Below are 12,617 nucleotides of genomic sequence, written 5' to 3'. Positions count from 1 at the left end.
ATTTAACAGACTGATAATAAAACTAAACTTTAGGCTATACCAATTGTGTTTTCATAGTTGGCATAATTTGCATGAGTACTCAGTGACTGTATTCGGATTGTCAGTCTGGTTCTCCCTGCAAAAAAAAACTTTTGCACCACTGTCATCGAGGAATTCAGATCCTTACTGCCGTCAAAATCTTTCAGGGCAGCTTTTTCTTGGTCTGCAACAAACATGTTTCTTTATTGAAGCTGAAACTCAGTTGGTGTCATTCATAAAAGGAAGATGAAAAAAAATTAGAGATGCTGTTTGAGCGGATTGATTTGATTATTTGGTTTGCTTTGTTTAATAAATATGGTGCGTGGCTGAAGGTGAATGAATAACTTGGAGCTGAAACATTTACATATTGAGCAATTTAAAACATCAAGCACTGGGAGGTGTAAGTTTGCATATCAATCAATCATCATGCCCTTCCAAGTGATTTATAGGAATTACTTCCATTCAATCAACTCATAACTAGTTAGAATGTCAAAGTTCTTACCAAGTACCTTAAATCTAATTATCTAGGAATTGGTTTAGATATTTTTAACATTTCAACCTCAGTAACGCAGCCATTTTTCAGAATGGTTGTTTGGTGATTAGAGCTATTGCTTGCAATCATGTCCTTTAATTTGTCACTGTCTATGGATGTTGTTGCTTCTTTAACTGATATACTGATGGTTTTTATTCCTGAGGAATGCCTATTTAGCAATATGTTGCTGATTTTTCAATATGTCTATTTCAGTACAAAGGGTTTTTTTTAACTAGAAGGCATTAATTATCATATAAAGCAGAAGCAAAATTATTTTTGAGTATTGGATGACTAATAGCTGAGCTGTTTTCAAATACACACGACGTGATGTTAAAATACAAAGTGCCAACTCTTAACGCTCCCAGTGGTGATGGAAGGCTTAAGCACTCACCTATGCTCCTCCGATGTTGAGAAAGGCTGGCCAGACACGTCATTGGGGTTATCAAGTGGGCTCCTACTTTCATCAACGTTTCGCTGACTAGGCCCACGACATCTCCAGTAGGCTCAGCGGTGTGTTCTGGTATCCCAGAACCACCCTCCTCTGCATCTGCCTGGCAGGCTTATTTGGGAGACCAGATGGGGTCTTTCCTCTTCAGCCAGAGCCACTGGCTACTCTGCTCTGCCACCCCTAATGTTTCCTTGATGGCCTGGCGGAGGGCTTGTCCGCTGATCCCCAGGTCCATCATCAGTCTTGCAGTTGATGTTGCCACAAAGCCCCGACATGCAACTTCTACCGGGCAGATCTTTGCTCTCCAGCCCCGCTGTTCTGCCTCCGCTGCAAGCTCAAATAACAATTGAATAGAGTTAGGACAGTTCTCAAAGTCTAGACTGCCAAACAGGGTGAGATTTAAATCTCACTCTTGCCTGAAATGCTAATTAAGAAATAAAATGTATTGAAATTATGAAAATAGGAAGTACATAAAACTGTTCAACTTCAGAATATGATGAAGTGTGTTTATTTTCTATTGCAGTGGAGTGTACTTCCAGGGTACCACCATTGGAATGGCACCCATTATGAGTATGTGCACAGCGGAACAGTCAGGTGGAATCGTAATGGTGAGTAATGATCAGCAATGCAGTCAACACTGTGAAATGGAATTTGTCTATCATAAAGGCTTCATCAGTCTTAACTTAAGAATGGACACAAACGATAACACTTCTTTTCACTTCGTATACCTTAAGTTCAAATGCAATCTAGTTTCTGGTTAATCTTTGCTGATAACAGATTGTCTAAATTAAATGGATTTGGCCATTCACTGTGAAAACTAGCTTAAAATGATAAACAATCTAACAACCATTTGTGGTTTTATTCCAAGAGGAGGCATTGTCTGGGAAATGGAAATGTTGCTTGGGGCAGGAGAAACAGAGAGTGACTTTCTGCAGCTTGGAACAGAGAATATTATTAGACTGGCGTGCAAACTAGTTGTTGTAATTGATCTTGAAGAAGGAAGCAGGAAAATGAGGAATTATAAAAGTAACCCTAATAATATGAACTTTCTCCTTTAAGTATCTCTCTGAATTCCAGATTTACCCAAGAGATGATAGTTTTGTAATACTTTGCACAAGTTCTACTTTGGAACCTAATGTTTCTAATATTCAGAATTGGATTCTTAACACAGTATTTTTTTATTTTTTTTTTTATATCAAAAAATACTTTATTCAAGTAATAAATATCATTTACAAAACATATTTTTTAAACAAACCCATCCGACATTTCCGGAGGTTACACATTCAATACAGGCATTTACTTAGACATTTACTTACATTTACATACATTTACCCAGTATCCCTTGTTTGGAGGGGCGTCTCTCTCCACCACACCCTGCCCCCCATGTCCAGCAGCGGAAGGACCCTAGACTGTGGTCCTCCCCCACAGGGCCTTGGCGTTGGCTGCACCGAGCTTCAGAGCGTCCCTCAGCACGTACTCCTGCAGTCTGCAGTGGGCCAGTCGGCAACATTCCTTGACGGACAGCTCGCTCCGCTGGGAGGTCAACAAGGATCGGGCAGACCAAAGAGCGTCTTTCACCGAGTTGATGACCTTCCAGCAGCACTCGATGTCAGTCTCGGAATGCGTCCCTGGGAACAGTCCGTAGAGCACAGAGTCCTCTGTGACGGAGCTGCTCGGAATGAATCGTGACAGGGACCCCTGCAGACCTCTCCAGACTCTCCTGGCAAATCCACACTCTTTGAAGAGGTGGGCCACCGTTTCCTCTCCGTAGCAGCCGTCCCGAGGGCAGCGTGCGCTGGTAGTGAGGTTCCGGCGGTGCAGGAAGGATCTGACTGGGAGGGCTCCCCTCACCGCCAGCCAAGCCAGGTCTTGGTGCTTGTTGGTGAGTACTGGCGATGAGGCATTTTGCCAGACAAGCTGGGCTGTCTGTTCTGGGAACCACGCCACAGGATCCATGGAGTCATTCCCCTGCAGTGCCTGCAGGACGTTCCGTGCTGACCACTGCCCGATGGACTTGTGGTCAAAGGTGTTGGTCCGGAAGAACCTGTCCACAAACGACAGATGGTTCGGCAATGTCCAGCTGACTGGCACATTGCGTGGCATCTGCGCCAGGCCCATCCTTCGCAACACCGGGGACAGGTAGAACCTCAGCAGGTAGTGGCATTTGGTGCCCACGTGCCTTGGCTCTATGCTCCGCCTGATGCAGCCACACACGAAAGTGGCCATCAGAATGAGGGCGACGTTGGGCACGTCTTTACCCCCGTTGTCTGCCGACTTGTGCATTGTGGCTCGTCGCACCCGGTCCATCGCCGACCCCCAGACGAAACGGAAGACGGCCCGGGTGATCTCCGTGGCGTAGGAGGGAGGGACGGGCCACACTTGCACCAAGTACAGCAGCCCCGAGAGCACCTCACACCTGATGACCAGGTTTTTCCCCGTGATGGAGAGGGAGCGCTGCTTCCACAGCTCCAGCTTCTTCCCCACCTTGGCTATCCACTCCAGCCAATTTTTGTTACATGCCCCAGCCTTCCCGAACCAGATCCCCAGCACCTTCAGGAAGTCAGGCTTGATGGTGAAGGGGATGGAAGATCGGTCGGGCCAGTTGCCAAAGAGCATGGCCTCGCTCTTCCTGCGGTTTACCCTGGCCCCCGTGGCCAACTCAAACTGGTCGCAGACGCTGATCAGTCTGCGGACCGACCCTGGATCCGAGCAGAAGACGGCGACATCGTCCATGTACAGGGAGGCCTTGACCTGAGTGCCCCCACTGCCTGGCAGTGTCACTCCTCTTATGCTCGCATCCTTCCTGATGGATTCGGCAAAGGGTTCAATGCAACAGACGAACAAGACAGGGGAAAGAGGGCAACCCTGCCTGACTCCAGACCTGACGGGGAAGCTGTCTGATTCCCACCCATTAATTTGGACTGCACTACAGATATCAGAGTAGAGCAGTTGTATCCACTTCCTGATTCCCTCCCCAAAGCCCATTTTGGAGAGCACGTCCCTCATGTACGTGTGCGATATCCTGTCGAAGGCCTTCTCCTGGTCCAAGCTGACCAGGCAGGCATCCACCCGTCTGTCCTGCACGTAGGCAATGGTATCTCTCAGCAGCACCAGGCTGTCTGAGATTTTCCTGCCAGGTACAGCACAGGTTTGGTCCGGGTGGATCACCTGTCCCAGAGCAGACTTGACCCGGTTGGCGATGGCCTTAGACAGGATCTTGTAGTCTACATTCAACAATGTGATGGGTCTCCAATTCCTTAAGTCATTCATCTCCCCCTTCTGCTTGTAGATCAGGGTGATGTTGCCCTTCCTCATAGAGTCTGACATGCTGCCTGCTAGGAGTATATCGTTGTACACTTCCAGCAGGTCCGGGCCCACCCAGTCCCACAGAGCCGAGTACAACTCTGCCGGTAAGCCATCGCCTCCGGGAGTTTTACTCGAGTCAAAGGAACGGATGGAGCCAGTCAGCTCCTCCAGGGTCAGTGGTTGGTCCAGACTCTCCCGCTTGCTGTCGTCCAAGACTTCCGTGATGGAGGACAGGAAGTTCTGGGAGGCGGTGCTGTCTGTGGTCTTTACATCGTACAGATCCTTATAAAAGGATCTGCAGATCTTGAGCATGTCTGTCTGCGAGGATGTTACCGAGCCGTCCTCCTCCCTAAGGCTTTTGATCACAGAGCTCCCCCTGTGAACCTTATGGAAGAAGTAACGTGAGCACGTCTCATCCTGCTCAACATGGCGGACCCTGGACCGGAAGATGATCTTGGAGGATTCAGAGGTAAAGAGCCGAGCTTGCCGGCCCTTCAACTCTCTCAGTTCCTCCCTCACATCCACCCCTCTCCTCTGCAGAAGGAGTAGCTGCTGCAAATCTGTCTGGAGTTGACACAGTTCCCTCTTACCCTGTCTTGCTCTCTGAACACCTTTTGAGATGAAGAACTTCTTGATGTTCTCCTTTGTTGCCTCCCACCAGAGTGTCTGGGAGTCAAAGAGGGGCCTCACAGTTCTCCAACATGCGTAGTCCCTCTTTAGCTCCTTAACGTTCTCCGGGGTCAACAGCTCCACGTTTAGCTTCCACGTCCCTCTGCCCGCCTTCCGGTCCTCCTGTAGGTGACAGGTGGCCTGAAGGAGGCAGTGGTCAGAGAAGAACACCGGGGCGAGGTCGGTGTGTCTGACCGTGACGGCCCTCGATGTGAAGAGGAAGTCTATCCGGGACTGGGCTGAACCGTTTGGTCCTGACCAGGTGAACCGTGGCTGGACTCCGCCTGCAGGGTCACTGAAGGCGTCGCGCAGCTTTGCATCTTTGACCGTTTCCACCAGGAGTTTGGAGGTGCCGTCCAGTCTGTGGTTGGCACTGCCGGATCGTCCAGCCGCATCGATGATGCAGTTGAAGTCACCGGCCAGAACGAGCGGTCTAGACGTGGCCAGCAGCGGTGGGAGCTGCTGGAGGACGGCCACCCGCTCGCTCCACCTGGGTGAGGCATACACATTTATCAGCCGGAGCGGAGAACCACGGTACATTACATCCACCACCAAGAGACGACCCCCCACCGCCTCCCTTACCTCAGTGATGGTGAAGCCCCCTCCCCGCAGCAAGATCCCCAGACCGGACGCACGACAATCATTTCCCCCCGACCATACCGACAGTCCGTGGGGCCACCATCGCGACCACCTCCGATAGCAGCGAAGGTGTGGCAGCCCGCACTCCTGTAAAAAAGTCACATCCGCCTTTACCTTGGCCAGGTACTGCAAGGCGGATACACATCGCACAGTGCTCTTCACACTGCGCACGTTTAAGGATGCCAGTTTCAGCTCCATTGTCCTTTATTGTCCCAGGCGATCCTCCCGCATGCCAATCATCTGGCTCAGTTCCTGCACATTTTTGTCGCACAGGTAGTGGTACAGGTTGGTGGCTTCCTCAGCACAGGGTGTATTTTCTGGCGAAGCCACTGCGCTGCTCCCAGTGTCCTGGAGCTGGGGCCCATTGGCCACTGCACTGCTGCCGGTCTCCCGGAGCTGGGGCCCATTGGCCACTGCACTGCTCCCGGTCTCCCGGAGCTGGGGCCCATTGGCCATTGTGCCGCTCCCGGTCTCCCGGAGCAGGGGCCCATTGGCCGTTGTGCCGCTCACGGTCTCCCGGAGCAGGGGCCCATTGGCCGTTGTGCCGCTCACGGTCTCCTGGGGCTGGGGCCCATTGGCACTGCTCCCAGTCTCCTGGGGCTGGGGGGCAACAGACACGTTCTTTCTCTTACCTTCCTCCTCCCCCGTTTCCTTCCTCTGCCTCTGCCTCCGTTGTCGGCTCCTCCCGGTCGTCTCATCCTCCGATGCGGAGAGGCTGCTGGCCTCGTCCTGGGAGAGGACTCTTTTTTTTACACAGTATTAAGCTGACTGTTAAAACATGCCATTGTCTATTGATAGTTGGTACCCATGAATGTGCTATAAAGTAACATGTGTACAGACACAAGAACACTAGGTGTTGGTTTACTAACAAAGACAAAGTGTTTGAAAAATTCAGCGGGTTAGGCAGCATCTCTGGAGAAACGTGGATAGATGCTGTTTCGGGTCAGGAACCTTTTTCAGATGGCTCTGGAGAGTCTGAGAGTGGGTCTGAAGAAGGTTCCCTCCCCCAAATGTCACCTATCCATGTCCTCCAGAGATGCTGTGTGTGTAGGAATGAAGGGATCACCTCTTCCCCAGCCAACAATGGGCCATTACGGGTTCCACCCTTCCTTCGTCATTTGTTACTGGCCCTAATCTGTTCTGGCCTCCAGTCATCCCCCCCCCCCCCCCATTACTTTCAGTCTGAAGAAGGGTTCCGACCCAAAATGTCACCTGTTCTTTTTCTCCAGAGATGCTGCCTAACCCGCTGAGGTACTCCAACACTTTCAGTTTTTCTATCAGCATATTGTACTCAGTTTTTGATTCCATTGGAGTCAAGGGATGGAATCGCAGAGGTTGAGTCAATGTGCTGATGCCTCTATGTGTTGCATTTAACGCAAATAACCAACAATGACTTTTTAGATAGACACATGTATTCTGACACACGCAGACACACGTGTATTCTCGTTTCCCAATTCCTTCTTTTGAATGATTTTTTAAAAAGCTGCAGATGCTGAAAATCTGGAATAAAAACAGATGTTGGATACGTTCAGCAACTCAGGCTGCATCCGTGGAAAGTAAAACTAATTTAATGTTTTAGATCAGATACCCTTTGTCAGAACCCTTTTTCGAATAGGTGTGAGTATCAGAGGTGTCATCAAAGGAGGACACAAAGTGCTGGAATAATTCAGTGAGTCAGGCAGCATCTCTGGAGAACATGGATAGAATCTGAAAAAGGGTCCCGATCTGAAACATCACATATCCATGTTCTCCAGAGATGTTGCCTGACCCATTGAGTTATTCCAGCGCTTAGTGTCCTTTTTGTTAAATAGTATCCTTGTTTCTATGTATCGTCAAAGTAAGTGGGAAGGGATTGGACCAAGAGAGAAAGCATGGACTCGCAAGAAGACGAAATAAGTTTGCTGGGGCAAGAACAAGCCTAAACTATGCATATGATAGAACAGGCCAGGTTCAGAGAAAGAGATTTTGACAGAAACATCACCTCTGTTTCTCTTCTCACCAGGTGCCGCCTGACCTGCGGAGTGTTTCCAACAAACTATGTTTTTAATTCTCCCTTTTCAGTCCATTCTGTTCCAACTGGACATGACTATCTCTGTGCACAGCGGCAATGGGCTACTCTGCCTACTAGAGAAATGAGCGTTTAAAACATACATATATAGAATTTTTTGCTGTATGTTAGAATTGGTCATTCATCAAAAATTCATCATTCATTCATGCCATTGTCGAGGGTATTTTGCAAAGCACTTAACTCGCACTGTAAACTGAGGGCCCTTTTTCCTCCTGCCTCCCATTACAATCAACCCACTAGCTCTCTCCCTTTACTACGCTACTGCACTCTGCCTTTCACTACCCTTCCTCTGGGTATTTTTTAAAGGAATAAATTGCATTTATTATTTAAAATTTGAAACAACAGAGTTCTTAGGGATTTTTCTGAGAACAATATTTTATAGCTTTCATATTCAATGTCTGCTTACTTTCACATTTAATTTCAAATCTACTTATTGTCAAATAAAGTATCTTCCGAAATGATTATGAAGTCAATAATTAAATTGTCAACAGTTTTCCTATATTTCCTAAAGGTGTCAATTTAAAACTTCTTATATTTATAATGCTCTTTCTCTTTATAAGTGACAGTTCATGAATCTGTGTTTGACTTGGACTTTATCCAGATCTTTTTGCTTCATTTTAGAATTATAAATTAGGCACTTATAATGAAGTGATGTCATTTTAATTTAAACTGCAGAAAATTATACTGAATAATGCATAAGAGAGTGACACAATTACATACATTACTGTTACTGTATAAAGGTTGCAGTCCTTTTGTTGAGTAATTCAGTACCACTTCATTATGTTGCTTACTGTTACAGAGAACAGTACAGCACAGGAACAGGCCCTTCAGCCCACAATGTCCATGCTGAACATGATGCCGGGTTGAACTCATTTCTGCCTACACATGATCCATGTCCCTTTGTTCCCTGCATATCTACGTGCCAATTTAAAAGCCTCTTAAATGCCACTATCGTATCTACTGCTACCACCACCGCTGGCAGCACATTCCAGGCACCCACCACTCTCTAATTTAAAAAAAAATGCCCAAACATCTCTCTTGATTTTTTTCCTTATGACCTACAGCTATGTCCTTTAGTCTTTGACATTTCCACCCTGGGAAAAATGTTCTGGCTGTCTACCCTATCTACACCTCTCATAATATGTATTTCTATCTGGTCCCGTCTTTGCAAATAATAGAGGCATGCTTATTGTGTATGCCAGAAAAGTTGTGAAATGATATGTGGGAAGGAGAATTCAGTTGGAGAATATCAACACTTTCAATGGATTCAGTCTTGCATTCATCATTACACAATGCCAATGGCCCAAAGATGGTCAGTACCATCTCCTCTTTGATAGTTACATCCAATCCTTTCTCTCACATCTTTACTGGGTGGCACAGTGAGTTCTGCCTTACAGTGCCAGAGACCTGGGTTCAATCCTTACTGTGGGCGCTGTCCATGCGGAGGTTGGACCTTCTCCCCGTGACCTGCGTGGGTTTTCTCCAGGAGCTCTGATTTCCTTCCACGCTCCAAAGATGTACAGGTTAATTAGCTTGGTAAAATTGTAAATTGTCCCTAGTGTGTGTAGGATAGTGTTAATGTGCGGGCATCGCAGGTCTGCGCAGGCTTGGTAGGCTGAAGGTTCTATTTCCGCGATGTATCTCTAAACTAAACTAAAAGTAAACTGTTATGTCAGGTTGTAACAGGGATTTGTGTCAGTGGGTATTGGCAATTGCTGATGTGGCTGACATGGTTCTGTGGATGGCTGATGACAATACTCAAGCTGTGAAATGTGGGAGTGAGCTTGTGATTGTGTTCAACATATAAGGGTGCAATGAAGCATGAAATGTAGGTACGAGTGTGGATTGATAAATATTGTTTGTAGTTGGGCGGCACGGTTGCACAGTGGACCCGGGTTCGATCCTGACTATGGGTGCTGTCTGTACAGAGATTGTTTGTTCTCCCTGTGACCATATTAATGATTTGGACGAGGGAATTGAATGCAACATCTCTAAGTTTGCGGATGAACACGAAGCTGGGTGGCAGTGTTAGCTGCGAGGAGGATGCTAGGAGGCTGCAGAGTGACTTGGATAGATTAGGCGAGTGGGCAAATGCATGGCAGATGCAATATAATGTGGATAAATGTGAGGTTATCCACTTTGGCGGCAAGAACAGGAAAGCAGAGTATTACCTGAATGGTGACCGATTGGGAGAAGGGGAGATGCAACGTGACCTGGGTGTCATGGTGCACCAGTCATTGAAAGCAAGCATGCAGGTGCAGCAGGCAGTGAAGAAAGCAAATGGTATGTTGGCATTCATAGCAAGAGGATTTGAGTTTAGGAGCAGGGAGTTCTGCTGCAGTTGTACAGGGCCTTGGTGAGACCGCACCTGGAGTATTGTGTGCAGTTTTGGTCTCCTAACCTGAGGAAAGACGTTCTTGCCTTAGAGGGAGTACAGAGAAGGTTCACCAGATTGATCCCTGGGATGGCGGGACTTACATATGAGGAAAGACTAGATAGACTGGGCTTGTACTCGCTGGAATTTAGAAGACTGAGGGGGGATCTTATAGAAACATATAAAATTCTTAAGGGGTTGGAGAGGCTAGATGCGGGAAGATTGTTCCCGATGTTGGGGGAGTCCAGAACTAGGGGTCACGGCTTAAGGATAAGGGGGAAGTCTTTTAGGACCGAGATGAGAAAACATTTCTTCACACAGAGAGTGGTGAGTCTGTGGAATTCTCTGCCACAGAAGGTAGTTGAGGCCAGTTCATTGGCTATATTTAAGAGGGAGTTAGATGTGGCCCTTTTTGCTAGAGGGATCAGGGGGTATGGAGAGAAGGCAGGTACAGGCTACTGAGCTGAATGATCAGCCATGATCATATTGAATGGCGGTGCAGGCTCGAAGGGCCGAATGGCCTACTCCTGCACCTATTTTCTATGTTTCTATGTTTCTATGTGGGTTTTCCCTGGGTGCTCCGGTTTCCTCCCACATGCCAAAGACGTACAAGTTTGTAGGTTAATTGGCTTTGGTAAAGATTGTAAATTGTCCCTAGAGTGTCGGACAGTGCTAGTATATGGGGATTTCTGGTCGGGCCAAAGAGCCTGTTTCCATGTTGTATCTCGAAACTAAAACTAAACTAAATGAGGAATGAGGGAGTTGTAAATTATGCAACATCTGAGGATAGGGCATTGATTGATTCTGACCACAAGGAGAAATCTTCAAACTTCTTTCACCAAGCATCAAGGTTTGTCCCACCCATGGCTATTTGGCTTGTGAACATGTGCTGGTGGAGCCTCTAGGCTCCCTTGAAGCTTCAGATCACCTTGCCATGTCCTCCATGTTCTCCACCACAGCTTCCAGTGAGGCACTGGGAAACATTCGGAGGCTGATCTCTCCACATTATGTGCATCCTTCACAGCTCCCGGCTTAACTTCAGTTGTTGAACAGCTGCCAACCCCGTCCCTGGCCAGAGTGCATCTCCTCTATGAAGAAGTACAGCCTGACGAAGCAATGCTGGCAAATTCTAGGCAATGATGATAATGGGCCTCCAACGATGTGTTCATCCAGTGAACGACACCATTAGCATGACAGGAAGATAGGATCATGGAAATAAACAGGCAAATATTCCCCCTCACCCCCCCCCTCCCCCCACTGATTTTTTTTTGTTGCAAATAAAGGGTTTTCATATACATTCATGATCTTGTAATTATTTTTGCCAGTGTGTCAACAGCTTAGCATTGCATCCAGGTCCCATTGCAGCCAACATATTATTCATGGTAGGTTTTACAATTCAAGTACTGGGTAGAATTGCCAGGGTTAATAGTAAGGTCTTTGTTGCCTCGCTGTAAGGAAACAGCAAACTGTTCTGAAGTAGATTATCAGTAGATGTCAGCTAGATTATCAGCTGGAGTACTATTGGAATAAAGTAGATAGAAATGAGCCAAGATCCTAGTTATCTTTACGTTCTGTGTGAGAATGTGTTTGTCGAGTCAAATAATGACAGGATCGGGCACAATTGCTATTTCGCAAAGTATAGCAGTTTGTTTAAAGCCATGAAGAAATACCACTGGGAAGAAGTAGGACTGAGCATTTTCATTACAGGAGAGAGTAATGGGAGAAAATTGGATGTAAAAGGACCCCTATGGTTCTACTTCTGATTGCTATCCGGTGGTCCTTCCTATTAAATAATATGCATTTCTAAATCATAGCCAAAAATCCTGCTCCCAGCAGGGGTCAACAGCTTCAGGGGAGGAAAGGTTTTGGCAGGAAAAGTTATAGCAGGGGGACTTTTCTCACATATGTTGAAAACTATCGGCTTCAGTCTGTCATGTACAAACTCCTACGTTTTCTTCTTTGAAATAAATGTGTGCTTATTGAACCTGCTACATTTGTGCATTGATAACCATAAGATATCCCTTCTTTCACTCTGCAGGCTTAAAGTATGTAATTATTTGCTCATGCTTTAAGGTCAGTAATGATCAGATTGTTCCACCTCGTGCCAATTCATCAAGTTAGATCCCATCACATTTAATAGCTTGTTTATTTCCTATCATTCAACTCATCTAGTTTTTCCATTGATTTTTTGAGAGCTATTAGGTTAATCTGAAGGATTAACACCATTTAGAAAAGGACTATCACAGAAACATGAACTAATATATTCAACCAATATCATTTAAAATATACCTTCATGCACTTTCTTCAATTAAATTAATTTTTCAGAATAGATTGAAAGCCCGAGCTGACACTCAACATGTTATCTTTATATAAGCCTATCCATTGGAAACTGACTTTAATTCCAAAAATGCATCAGGAATGTCCACAGGATTTCTCCAAAGGTCTTTCAATAATTTGAGTAAGAAATTGGAATGTGGGGTTATTTCATCTTTCCCCTGATGTTTCCATAAATTAAGTAAACTTTGACTTAAATTTTCCCATACAATCATAACCCAAGTAGATA

At 46.5% G+C, this 12,617-nt stretch overlaps 1 protein-coding gene across 2 annotated transcripts in view; it reads left to right on the top strand.

The window, feature by feature from the left end:
* Window positions 1–12,617, top strand: part of LOC144601472 (disintegrin and metalloproteinase domain-containing protein 12-like) — a 321,814-nt gene that overhangs the window by 228,753 nt on the left and 80,444 nt on the right. For both annotated transcript variants that reach the window (XM_078413625.1, XM_078413624.1), the window contains exon 10: window positions 1,522–1,606. In XM_078413625.1, the coding sequence (XP_078269751.1) occupies window positions 1,522–1,606 (85 nt within the window). The remainder of the gene's footprint in view (window positions 1–1,521; window positions 1,607–12,617) is intronic.

The sequence above is a fragment of the Rhinoraja longicauda genome, chromosome 16 (assembly GCF_053455715.1).
Source record: "Rhinoraja longicauda isolate Sanriku21f chromosome 16, sRhiLon1.1, whole genome shotgun sequence".
Classification (NCBI taxonomy): Eukaryota; Metazoa; Chordata; class Chondrichthyes; order Rajiformes; family Arhynchobatidae; genus Rhinoraja; species Rhinoraja longicauda.
This window is presented reverse-complemented; position numbering and strand designations above follow the sequence as displayed.